Source organism: Dromaius novaehollandiae, chromosome 9 (genome assembly GCF_036370855.1).
Source record: "Dromaius novaehollandiae isolate bDroNov1 chromosome 9, bDroNov1.hap1, whole genome shotgun sequence".
In the NCBI taxonomy this organism is placed as follows: Eukaryota; Metazoa; Chordata; class Aves; order Casuariiformes; family Dromaiidae; genus Dromaius; species Dromaius novaehollandiae.
In genome coordinates this window covers 29,119,098-29,132,883 of record NC_088106.1, presented here as the reverse complement: position 1 = coordinate 29,132,883, position 13,786 = coordinate 29,119,098, and the positions used below count along the sequence as shown (strand labels likewise).

The window sequence follows — 13,786 nt, the reverse complement described above, 5'->3', positions numbered from 1 at the left end:
GTAAAGCTCGTAAAGGTTTGGTCAGCCAGCAAACAAGTTTGTTCCCACCATAAATCTCAGACTGGAAACTGTCTGTACAGAAGATGGCACAAAAAATTTCTCCATGAAGTTCAGTAAAACCTAGATGTTCTGGTAAAGTTCTTTTTATTTACAGTATTCACTTTCTTCTTTTTGTACATACCTATAGCAACATCAAAAATTATTCACAAAGCTTAACTGAATGTAAAAATGCTCTCGTCCAACAGACTGTCCTATCAGCGTAATATCTGTGGAAAATGTCAACTGTTCTCATGCAGCAACCAGATTGTCTGAGCATTGTTTTTAGTTTTTCTGGTAGAATTTTGGGAAACAACCTCAAAACATGTATATAGGAATTTACTCACCTTTGTCTGAGCACTTTCAGGCACAAAAGTTTTATATGATCAAATTCAGATTCGATTTTAGAAATGTGAATTGGGAAGGAGGAGGCAAAAGAGACATTAAGAACTTGAACTCCTAAGGTACATAGCCAGAGTGCAAATTTAGAAGCCAGATGCAGGCTACAGGCAGTTTTACTTTTATGATACTTGCCTCAGAAGTCTTTCCTCAATTCAAGCAAAAGTACAGTTGATTTAATTTTATAAGTAAGACTTCACTTCTGAGGTACTGATATTTATCAAGTCCTCACATATTTTTTACTTTCCTTTTTGTTCAGCCCCTGAAATCCATCATGAAAAAACTTGCAGAAGGACATTAAAAAATGGCCAGTCACTTACTGCAGTGCCTGGGGAAAAAAGTGTCAGGTGCTCACTTTTATTTGTCTTTCAAGATTGGAAGAAGTTACATTAAATGTATATATTCTCCTTTGCAACCAAGTGATAACAGTTATCTGATACATAGAACATTCAAATTCCAGGCCAAACTGTGGTCACATTTTCTGACACAAGTAGTTACCTTTTAGATAAAGTAAGGCTATCACAATTTGACCCTCCAATTAGAAATAAAAGATTAAGATACTTATCAAAATTGGTTAGCAAAGTTACAGACCTCTCTTCTTGCTGCAGCCTTCCCGAAGCTCAATGTAACAGAAGAAAGATTTGGTTTTAAGACATCGGCTGCAATCTTTAGTGTGCCTGTTAGTGCTAGGTAAATATAGTGTTTGGAGATTCTGACTATTAAAACTATGCTCTAAACTGAAATCAGAAAGAAGACACGGGAAGAAAGCAAGAACCCTGAACTGCATGAAAGAGAGCTCCCTGCTGCTCTCTCTTGTTTCTATGCATATTTGACTCCTGAAGCCCCTGGCACCTTACTTTCCAGCCTAACCTTATGCAGTCTTCTTCATTGTAGCCACAATTTTTCCTAGGGCTAGGGACAAGGTTTGGACAACCTAGGCCTCTGAATACAGTAAAATCCCACCTCTAGTGCCCAGGTGTCCAAATCCATGCAAGTGCATGTATGCGCATATACACACAAAGTCGGTAGCGACATTACTGAGCAGAAATTCTAACAATTTTTCATCCCTTCCCCGACCTAATGCACCCAGCTGATCTTCCACGGAAATATTCTGAGAGCTGCTTAACTATTACCTGGATGTAAAAGATGCAAAACCAAAGCAGTCCCTTAATCACTGCCTGTCAGGTCCTTCTGGCCTCTTGAAAGCATACATTTTGCAACATACTGTCCGCTCTACTGATATTAGTGATTAATGAATACTTATCCGTGAAATAAGCTAATCCTTCAGCAATTATCTAAGTTCTTGGCTTCTAAAGCAACAGGCACATGCCTGCTGATATTGCAGCCATTTGTTCCTTTCCAGAAAATTCAGCAGTCACACTAACTCAAGTACAACCCTTTCCTCTAAAAACGTACAGAAGCCCAAAACAATCCAGCTGACCCGTTCTAGGGAATTGGCTATGTCATCAGTACCAGCTGACCTTGTATGGCAGGAAAATGCTAACTCCTGGATCTCCTCACAGTACAGGATATGCTGCTTATAATTTGGGGTCTATTGTCTCCCTCTATTTTCCTCTTTAAAAATGAAGTATAATGTAAGTTAAGCTGAAATTCAGAAATGCATATATTTTACTTAAAAACATTCATCTGTTCAAAATTCAAAATAAACTTTATGGGATACAACAGTTTGTTTTTTTTTTAAATAACATTTCATTCAAACTGTATATAATTCATTGAAGTATTCGTACAGCAAACAATGGTTAACCCTTGAAAACCTGTAGAAAAAGATTTTCACACAAAAAAAGGAAAAACAAAATTGAGGTATCACACCCACACACATACACCCAAGCACACGCACACACCCAAACGCGCACACACACATCCTCACACGCAGGCTGCAGCAAAAGCAGAAAATTGTAGGCCCAAAGGAAAACGATGACTGATTGTTCTATTCAAAAGTCCAGGTAGCTCAGGAAAAAAACCCAAAAAAACAAAACAACCCCCCAAGAGTCCTCTGAGTAAAGAAACTACCTCAAGAAAATTCTCAAGTGCACTGGAGACCTGATCATTTAAACTGTTTCTGCAAAGCAGCTCCCTGCACCTGAGAAAAATGCAGCCCAAGGTGACTTGTGCAAATATAAGGAGTCAGGAATATTTCCTGCTATTCCTTAAGTAGACATGAGGGGTGTCCATAGATTCAATTAGTCTTTGATCATGCAAGATACTGCTGGAGTGCTGTCTTCGCCCTGCAATAAAGAAACAACTAGTTAATTGTTGGGGTTTGGATTTTTTAATCATTAACAGCTTTTTATATACAAGACTCTATGCATAATGCCAGCTAGAGAGAGAGGATGAACTAGTGAGGTAAAGAAAAGCAAAGTTGCTCCAGAGGACTGGAACAATTATAGTCATGTAACACTATAAATTAGAAAGTTTAAACAGGGTCTCCATTGTTGTTAATTTTTAGTATTGAGAACTTAAGTATAATTTGTTATTCCTAAGTAATACTCGAGCAGTTACTCAAATAAATGTACATCACTATTTCTTTACACACACAGTAGTACTCAGTGCAATCGTAGACAGTTTTTCTGGGATAGAGATATTTAATAACCAAAAGGTTATTAAAAAGATACATTGTTATGAGCAAAGAATTCCCTCTAATCTTGTTTTTGGATTTTTTTATACTCACCTGTCACACAGATTTGAATCTGATGACTGACTCAGTTTATGTAGAATATCTACTATTCCCATGTCTCGTAGTTTATCTTGTCGTTCTTGTGAACCTACAAAAACAAATTACATTGTTGGGAATACCAGTAAAAATAAATGTACTGAGAACAGAAGAAAGCAGTGGCAGCAAAAACTAGCTTGAAGAGGGTCACGTGGAACTGTGGAACACAGTTTAAGCTAAAACACAGCACTGAAGAACCCCCTCAATTGTGGCTCTTTCATAGGGCACCTCTAGCTTCTTTTTTGTATTTTAGTGGGCACGTGTTTCAAGAACAAAAAATTTAGAAGGCAGAAAACTGAACGCATTTTATCCCAAAGCAAGCAGCTTGACCTTAGCTGCTTTATTCTCATCTCTCTGATTTGGATCAGAGAACATTTAACTGGAGGTTTGTGCTCAAGTCTGAGTTGTAGCGCTCCGTATAAAACGTATGTGAACATCAAGAGCACAACCAAGTGCCACAGGCTGAATGATGTTTTGGGATCTGAGAGATGTGGAATAAGTTACACAGAAGGAGGAAAAAACCCTACGTTCTCTTTGCAGAAGGGCAGCAGGTCAGTCTGAAGATTTGTAAACAATCAGTCTAAAAAAAGCCCTCGTCCCAGGCCCGCTGTTCCTCAAAGAGCACCACCTCCCACTCCTTCCCTTGTCACTCCTTCCAGCCCAACACTGCTGCCTCTGCCAGTAGATCTGCTACCCAGGCGCGCACACGTTTCTGTGCTGCAGCATCCTTCAGCTCCCTCTCGGTTACCTTCCATCGCTCCAGCCCATGACTCTTCTTACCGAATGCCCTCCCCATTCCTTCCAGTTCAACCCACAAGTCCTTCCACTCGTTCCAAACTCCTACTGTCCAACCCCTTCAAGCCCTCCATGCTGGGCAAACTTTCTTTGCAACAAATCCACTAATTCATTGCCACTTTTCCCTTTCCAATGAACCTGCTCCCTCCAACGATGAGTTTCCAAAGCCTCCTTCGACTTGGAAGCCCTCTTATCAGGATTCTCTTTTCCTCCAATTGTTTTCACATTTTACAGGCATGCTGCAGGTGGAAACCTCCTGCCATGCAACTCATCAGCTTCTCTGTTCTACAGAGGCACTCTTCTCAGGCCTCAGCACAGCTCTTCCTCCACATCTTTCTCATTCTCCTCCTGACCACACTCACTTGATCCATATTATGCCTATATTGAAGTCTCCCCTTATGCTTTGGATACCACCGTGCTGTCCACTGAGAATATTGACTACTACGTAACATTAGCCTTTTGATTGGGTAATAACTTGTCTATATATTAATAATGAGGCTTTCTTACCTTCTTCTTCATTCCATATGAGATTAGATATGCACAACGTGGCAGCAAGCTGAAGTTTAGCATTTGAATGACTCTAAATATAGAAAAATAGTACTCAGATTTAGAAGAGAAGATTCAGAATTTCTCAGACTTACATTTTGGCATTCATCCTGTAATAAGTGAGGTAGCGAAGTCAGGACCAGTTCTTATCTACAGCTTCTCTCAAAGACAATATAATACTTCAGTACAATGTTCAATTTCTTCCAAACATTTACTAAAAGGTCTACAAAAGATGCCCCTTTTCTAAGGGCATAAAATGTTTTCCAAGTAGGATTGTTACATGTATTGCTTAATTGACAGTAAAATTTTTAAGTGGATTTTCCTTTTAAACAGATCCTCCACCTCAGCACACCACTGCCATATAGAACTGCAGTGCATGCTTTCTTAACTCTAATGTATCTAGTTATGTTTAAGTGCATGATTTTGAATAACGATTTACACAAGAGAGGTCCCTCTAGCATATTTTATTTCTACAAATGACCAAAATAAGACCTTTAAGAGAAATTCCCCATACCATGTAGTATTTGATTTTCTGCAAGATGTCATCATTGGTCATAATTAATTCTTTTGCTGTCGTTCCATCTGCTATATTGGCAAGTATACATAATGTCTGAAAGAGAAGAACAACGTCAGTTATTTGGCTACAGATCACATTCCATGAATTATGCACTTTTCCTGACAGCTTTGAACTTGTAACAAACAATTTCTTTAATTAGTTCTAATAACTTTAATCTGGAGTTTGTAGCTTGCTTACAACTAGGGCCAATGCCAAAGAGTTAACAACTGTGGCTGAACAGCCCTGGGAAAAAACAGCGGTTGCCATTTTAAAACAAAATTAGCATTAAATCATTCCAATGTGTAAAGTTTGAAGTCTCTCATGAAAATATGCAATGTATAGAAAAGGTTAAATACACTGGAAAAATAAAGCAGTCTATTCAGTATCAGCAGCTAGAAAAAAGAAAAAAAAACCTTATCCATCTAGTTCTTCAAGTCAGGAAAGGAAAACACTGAGGCCTATCTGTTGGTCTGACAGAGTAATAAATTTTTTTCCACAAGTCTAATCACACATCTTCCTTGCAGAGATAACCAGATGTAGATTAGTAATTTGAGTTATCTCTTGCAAATTTGAGAAGCCATCCTACCACATCACCTTGAAGCAACTAAGCTCACGCTGGCACTACACGCATGTGGCATTAAGACTTGCAGAGGCAGCTCTCCTGGTTCTCAAGAAAGTACAGGGAGAAGCTCCATGGAATTGTTTCCCAACGAGCTGTGGAAGGACTCACCTGTCTTTCCTGGACATGCGGGGATGACTACAGGAGGACACTGGAGAAGGAGCAGCACCTGCATGTTCCCTGTATCTAAGCTGCACAGCACTCATATCAGCAGGTGCAGAGATTTATTACTTCCAAGTTGTTGATTACGTACTGATGAGCCAGTGCTAAAAGCACCGTCCTGCCAGAAGTACAGGCTCTTGTGCACAGACCCAGTATTGGATGTACGACTTAATTCTCAAACGAAAACAAGCTGTTCACCTCCTCATAGGCTCTGTACATAAAAGCTGTAAATCTTAAAAGCTGTATTGCTCCTCTGTTCTCCAGCACTTTCTGAGAATATTTCCCAACTATACTGATCCTCCTCCAAAATAGTTCTCAGAGGCTTGGCAATCTAAATAAGCTATTATTGTAATGAGGCCTGTTCCAGTCACTAGACTCAGCTGTTTCAGAATCATGGTGTCAACAGACTTGCCATCTATTGAGGGTCTTTTTTTTTTTTTTGGCCAGTTTTGCACTTAAATAGCCATAGAAAGCACGTTTGCCTTCAGCCCATTCTTCACTGAACAGAGATTCAGACCAGACTGGATTTAGCTACATCACTGCAGCCACTTGTCATGCTGTTTTACCACCAGTATCCCAGCCTGCTCCAAAGCAATGTCAAACCTCTGGCACCTCCCACGCATTCTTGCTGCCCCTGTTCTTCCTCACCACAGACTCTACACAAGAAACATTGCTCTCCAAGAGACTGCCTTCTCTGTCGCACCAGCTGATCAGCCAAATCCACCCCATCACTCCTAGGGAACTGTCCATCCACCCTCTTACTTCTGCTGCAGCACCCCTCCAGCACGTACCTGAGTAATTTTTAAGTAATTTTTCAGGGCATGACCCTTGCCACCTTTTTCTGGGCTACCCTAACATGCTCTTTTCCCTGCTACTGCCTCCCCTCCTCTAATCACCACCGGCTCCCAAGAACAGGTGAGATACTATATCTCTCAGCAGAACAGTCGCCAGCACAGATAATCAACATGTACTACTGCCAGCAAGGCAGGCGATGATGGTATTCTCGGTATTCTTCATTACTGACTGCTCCTATACCAGCCAGGACAACAAATAACCATGAAGCTTCTCCCAGTGTGAAATACTAGCTTCTTCCTCTTCCCTTATTCCTACTCTCCCCTTTCTGCCTTCCCATAAACTTGCATTTAATTATTCTGCTATCCTGTACAGCATCATCCTTGCCACACATACGTTTGAAAACGTTAATTCATTTCAAACATGTATGTAATACTCTATAGGCATAGAAAAAGAAACATTGTTGGAAGTACTAGAGTTGTTCATCTGACAGATCTCCTAGTAAAATATTCACAGTGCGACGTAATCCTGTACAAAGTAGACACATTGGGAAGAGTAAGAGTTCCTTAAGTCATTAAGGAGTTTGCCACGACAACATGAAACAAAAAAGGTACCTGCTCTTTGACTTCTATATTGTGCTCCCCTTCCAGAATGAGGGTCACTGCTTGCATGATTTGCTTCCCGTGAGTGCTCATTATATGGTCTATGTGCTGTCAAAGCAATGACGAAACAGTCAGTGCAACTTTCCAGACGAAGCAGCGGCATTCCAAACTGAATTACTCTAAGTGAAGAGTAGCAACACCGCATAAAGACCCTAGCCTCTAGAGAAGTCTCCCCAAAACACAAATCCATCACAGCAGAAACTCTTTGCACTATTCCTCTTCATCTGAAGCCTGGTCCTGTTTGAGAGAGCATCACAGGCCTTGCTTTTAATTTGTCTGAAGCCTGTAAAAAAGATACTGGTTTCCCATTTGCATGGAGGCCACAGTCTGAAGACTCAGTCCTGTGGACACAGCCTCTTAGCATGACGCTGCAGTTGGAAGGAACCACTTTCTCTCCTCTGTTAACAGGGGGGTATCAGAGATGGGTAAGAAAAGTGAGGTTTCTTATCATCTGGAACTTTTGCTACTCTTACTGGAACACTGTGACCAGGTCTGGCATCCACACTTCGAAAGTCTGAGAGCGCTCAGAGAGCTACGCCATATAAATTACTTGTAGTCTTGGAAACTCGTGTCAAGGTAAGAAACATGCAGACAAAAGGTCATTTGATCACGGACTATAAACACCTATACCAGAATAAACTTGATAATGAGGAATAACAGACAAAAATGGGAAATGAGATATACAGGGTGAACCGATGTCAAAACTCAAGAGTGACAGCAAACAGCCACCAGAGGAGATTACCAACACAAGGCAAGCTCTACAATTATTTAAGATATTAGAGATTCTTTCAAAGAGATTTCTCATTAATTGCTAGCAATGACACTTCATTCAAAAGCTGCTGGATGAGTTATTCTGGAGTAAGTCTGGAGTACAGAATTAAAATGGTTGGTTCTGGCTCTATAATGTACTAAAAGTAGGTGAAACCGGGGCAAAGTTTCAGCTGAGGAACACCTTATGTGATTATCAGACGTGACTGTAAGAACTCACAGTGAATTTCTATGGCTGGCTATTAAAATATATTTTCATACTAAGAGCTAATTTTCTATGAAGCTTATTGAGATTCAATGAGTATAAAAATCAAAAGATTTTCTGCAGTGACCTTTTTATGGTAAAAACACAATGTGTGATATACAGACCGTAGAGGCCTTGTGTCCCGTCCCACCCCCCCACCCCCCCCAACACACACACATCCAGCTACCAAATGTTTGTTCATCTTTTCCCTGTTCTTCACAGGGGATTACACCTTGTTTTTCCTTCACCAATATCTCAAGTTCTTTCTGCCTGTCAAAAGCAATTCATGGGCTTACACTTTTAGACCACTTTACTTCACTGTATAAAATGAACGTAAGCATTTTGTAAGCACACAATCTCAAGAGTCGAATTCAGAAAGCCAATACTCTCTATACAGTCGAAGAACAGAAGTATTTCAGATGTTAAGGAGGAAGAAATACAGGTATCCTCAAGATACCTACCTCTCCATATGCTGACTCTAAAGTGAAACCTCTTTTTAGTGTCCTTGACAAGTTTCACAGAAAGCCCACTATCTTTCTGCAACAAATAATTTCCAAAATGCAACGGAATTCAACAAACATAACTGCCTAGCTCTGTTTGTACGTGAAAATAATTACCATATTTCAGTGGAATTCTTTCAAATTTTCATATAACAATTTGTACATTTCATTACAGACACTTCGATAAAAGCATATAGCAGAGGCCTCAGTTTTAGCAATATATCAAACAGCAATCTTAAACGGAAAAATATGTTGCATTCTCTGCCAAAATCTTTGTCCTACTAAAAAGAGTAGCCATCAGTTTGTATTACCAGCGTATTGTCCGCGTGTTTGATCAGCTTTCAGAAAAAGGTCTGTTTGCAGCTCTACTTACTGGGCGAGTAGATAGAAGATTCCTGAGCAGTCCCAAAGTTTTCATCAGAACATTTACATCTGAATCCGAAAGTAACTGGAATAACTGCTCTGTACTCAGACCTCGCAAGATATCAGATTTGATCTTCTGTTCTGCTTGAAATGCCATATTCTGAAAGACAGAGAAAACTTCTCCTCAATTCTTTACCTTAAACTGGGGTTTTGTTCTCTTAGCAGACTACTACTACCTACAAGCATATATCCTTGCCAAGTTAATCCTGTAAACATTACTGCAAATCCTACAAATCCTGAAAAATTTATGAGGAACTGCTATGCAGTAGATGATTAACTTCCCTCACAGTCTTACAACTGACCTGATTGTCTGGTTTTAAAGAGTCCCCTGCTATGCTAGCGACATTGCTTAACTGTTTCCCAAGCAATTGGGGCAACCAAAATTAATGGGAGAATTGAGGGTGCTCCCCCCTCGCCATTTTATTAACTAAGTGATAAAATGCTCTGGGTGGACCCTGTTTTCTCCTGCAGTTAAGTGGAAAGGCAAGCCAGATTTCATCCGTGTTACCTGTAACAACTGACAATTTCTTAAAGTTACATTCGCAAACTCCTTCTCTAAGAAGTGAAATTGCAAGCAGTACTTCACCAGTGTGTTTTACTTACCATTAAAGCCCAAATGCCATTCACTCGCAAGGCAAGATTTTCACTCTGTGTTAAACTACATAGAAGTTCTATGGCTCCTGATTCTAAAATAGGCTATAACGAACAGGGGAAAAAAATCTTTAAAACACTACATAGAATAATTAGACATATATACAAGTATAAATATAATACATTAAAAGTGTCGCTTATGTCTTATTCTCATATTTACAAGATGTCCAGCCCGCTCAGATGACTTGTCCAAGCCTTACCCTATTTTCATGAGCACTTAAAGGCAGGTTCTTATGAAGAAAATCTCAGGTCGACAAGGCATTATTCTTGTGTGCCTCTGTGTATGTGTGTATACATATACGTGCATACATATGTATGCACACATACTGCTGTGATACTGTATACACGTCTGCCACAGACATACAAGCAACTGTTTTCCCCAACAACTTTGTTTGAGACTTCTCTCTGAAAACACCATCTTCCTTTGAGTAATCAATTTTTATTTGGGATCCAGTGGGACGTATGTGCCTTTTAAGTAAGAGGTTATGGACAACGAAAGCTATTTAATGTTGTTCTTTACATTTAATCTTATTTGCTAATGAGACCAAACTAAAATGGAACAGGAAAACTTTAGCACAAAAGTGTGCCGCATTTTACCACAACAAAAAAAGCTCAAGATTGCTCTTGACATGCAAAACCTTGTAATATCACTTCATTAAGTGACAGGAAAAGCATCAATACACACACTTTTTCTTTCAGACTAACTGATTAATAAATTTGCAACAACTGCTTTCAGCCTGGACTGAATTTGAAGGTTACGAGCTTTAAGATCTGAAGAGCTCATGAGCTAGAAGAATGTGTCCGATGGTATAGGTTGCTCTAATATATAAGGCATTTCTTTCCTCTTGAAGATTGCTTCAGCAGCAGCATGTAACTTAACATATCTGACCTTTCGGGAAGTTGTGCTTTCCCCCTGCCCCGCTAAAGAGCTCATGTAATCAGAAAACAGACTTGTGTGGAAGGGACCGTGCTCTGAGGAACAGGTCTGTCTCACCAAACAGCAGGCAGACCGCACCCGAACTGGAGAAGAGCTTGTGCCAAAGCTCACCTGGTCCCAAGGGCTTGGGCGCTGCAATAAGCTGCCAGGGAACTGCGATTTCTCAAGGTGCCAGGTAGTTGGCTGCCTCCCGGGGACTTCTGTGCAGGGGCAACAGGTAGGAGCCATTCCAAAATTGTCTTATATTCAGCTGGGGGGGTGGGGTGGGGTTGTTTTGTGGTTTTTTTTTCTTTTCTTTTTTTTTTTTTTTGTGACTGACATTTTAGATACAATTTTCAAAATACAATGAAGAATAAAAATACAGTGTATCAAATAAAAATCAGATTGCCTATTGTTTTCAAATCTAAGATTTCTAAATAGCCCTTCATTTTGCATAAGCAGTATTTTGCGTTTCGCAACTGTATTTTTAAGTAAACCATGTGTCCTGATAGAAAATACAGTATTTCAATCCATCTTAAAGGGAAGACACTACACTACGACTGGCAGTATGACTAAGAAAGCCTGTGGGCTTGAATTGATCGAAACAGAGCCACGCAAACTGCCCCATGGGAGCCCACATACACCACAATCTTGCAAATGTGTTCTGTAATTAAAAAATATTTAAGACTTAGGGAATTTTTCTATTTCTATGAAGTACTGATATGTATGTATGATGTGTATGAAAGAGGCATACTGAAGGCTTCAAGAACAGACATCCTACATCATTCAAATAAGAATGATAAACACAGGAAAAGACTTGAGCTATGCCAGCATTTTCAAGATCACAGCAGTAGTACAGATTGTATTGCCAACAAAATTACCAGTCTGTTTTCTTGTTGAGTCCTTTAGACATAATAATCATGTTTTACAAGTATAAAAGTCAACGTAATGTCTGCACTTGCCTTTTCAAAAATTTTTAGAGACCACATTTAATTATTTGACTGCATTTTACTCTCACAGCACTGTAAATACCTTTTTCTTTTATTGATAGGCCATCAAGTGATTTATATTCTGCCAAACATTATAGCTATAATGCTTCCCAAGTAGTGGCTACCAATGAAGTTACCTTTATGCTTACTGAACCATTTGTATAATGCAGCTTTTATCCAAAAGAAAGAAGAGGTAATAGACAAATACTGACCTCTTTGCTTGGAGAGAATTCCAGAAGAAGATTGCATAGTGTGGAAGATGCTACGACCAGGATTTCATTCGGAGCGTTCTGTAAAAGCTGCAGTGACAAAGGGAAGAGTGGGGAACCTCTGTTAGCTAGCAGGATAAAGAAGGGATTGTTTTGAAACAAAATACTTGTAATCATGTCTGCTCTGGATGTTCTATACATTCGGAGCTGTTCTGATGCAAGCACTGTAGATCCAGACAGTACTTACTCAATTCAACGTGACGGTACGCAATACGCGACAAGCTGCGGCAATGCAAAGTTACTTCACAGAAACCAGGTTTAAGAACTTTCAGGTCAGGTTTAACAAAGGAAATCTGTGGGAACAAAGCCCTGCACTAGGAAGCATGGATGTGCTGGCAGTTGTAACTCAGCTCAGTGGCCATTCTGTCGATACAGAACAGGCTGCGCATAGCAGTACAACTCTGTGACATGCTTTACGGAGAAGAGGGCAACTCCATGAGGAGCCCCCTCAACCCTTCTGTGCAAAGCACACGGCAGCAAGTTTCCCCAGGTTGTCCACTCAGGAAAGCAAGCAGCCTGGACCAAGTTACACCCTCTTCTCTGTGCCTGGCATCCCAGGCGAGAACCACACGTGCCGTCTTTAAAGAGAGCATTTCCCTCGCGTGTTCGGAAAAGCTCGGCAAGGAAACGGGTATGGGGGATGCAAGCACTCCTCCCACCGGGAAAGGTGGAAGGGAGGGTTGTTCTGTACCACCGCCTCTTTCAGAGCTGTCATCCAACAACCCTGGCATTTACAGAGGGTTTCACAGAAGCACATTTACATACATCCTGGAGATTTAAGCATTCTTCTTCAGTGCTTATAAAGATGTACACGCTAGAGGAGAGAGGAAGGATTTCTAATGTAGTTAGTATTAACCTAGACTGAAAGTTGTCTTCTTTATTGAATATTACTTTTATTTTTCTCTTAAGAATAATTCCAGGTGTTTTGGCGTGAACACAAAACTTTCTGATTACAGCTTATTTAATAAAATTGAAAGGATCAAATGCCAGAAGTTGTATTTATGTAGAACTCTGACAATTTTCATTAACTTCATCACATGGTTCTCCTATGATAATAGTTGTGTTTCTTCAAGCAGTCCTACCATTTCTAATAGTTTTGATGTTTTTCCTTCCACAAACTCTAAAAATATTCAAACCACTCTCTACAGGCCCCTTCAGGTGAAGATCAGGAGTCCTGGATCATAGGATTATTACATTATAGTGATAGCACAAAACGTGTATAATCAAATCCCCCTTAACCTCCCAATAAGACTAAAAGTAGATACCCATGGCTTAGTATCACAACTCGCACTCCCAATTCAAGGATCAATGTTTAACATGCTATAAGTATATTGTATATCCTGATAGCAGATAATTTCCCCATCATTTCTATTGCAAAACTGTAGAAAGAGGGGGCCCACACTCTAAGGCCTTGCCTTTATACAAACATGAATAGCTGAGAAAGTTTCTTGGCCTACAGCTGACAAGTTGGCCAGAAAGCACAGAGAAACTAGTGAATCAGAAATTTTCTGGAGACCATGACTTCTGATAATTAGAATACAAGCAAAACAGAGAAATTCAGGCCCGAATAAAAAGTCACAGAGAAGCATGTCCAGCAGACATCTTACTTGTGTTAAAACATCTGGACCACTAGAAATATCTGAAGGCTTTATTTTTCCCTTTTCTGGTAACGATTTCCTGTTTTTCTGATGTTCACTGGTAATAGTGAATTGGTTTTTGGGATACGGT

At 39.9% G+C, this 13,786-nt stretch overlaps 1 protein-coding gene across 8 annotated transcripts in view; it reads right to left on the bottom strand.

Annotated features, from left to right (window-relative positions):
- Positions 1 to 127: 127 nt before the first annotated feature.
- Positions 128 to 13,786, bottom strand: part of ARMC8 (armadillo repeat containing 8) — a 78,887-nt gene continuing 65,228 nt past the window's right edge. For all 8 annotated transcript variants that reach the window (XM_064517051.1, XM_064517053.1, XM_064517056.1 and 5 more), the window contains 8 exons: positions 12,002 to 12,088; positions 9,837 to 9,929; positions 9,184 to 9,333; positions 7,251 to 7,346; positions 5,022 to 5,117; positions 4,469 to 4,541; positions 3,125 to 3,218; positions 128 to 2,681 (listed from right to left, as the gene is read on the bottom strand). In XM_064517051.1, coding sequence (XP_064373121.1) covers positions 2,648 to 2,681; positions 3,125 to 3,218; positions 4,469 to 4,541; positions 5,022 to 5,117; positions 7,251 to 7,346; positions 9,184 to 9,333; positions 9,837 to 9,929; positions 12,002 to 12,088 — 723 coding nt within the window. In that variant the 3' untranslated portion in view covers positions 128 to 2,647. The remainder of the gene's footprint in view (positions 2,682 to 3,124; positions 3,219 to 4,468; positions 4,542 to 5,021; positions 5,118 to 7,250; positions 7,347 to 9,183; positions 9,334 to 9,836; positions 9,930 to 12,001; positions 12,089 to 13,786) is intronic.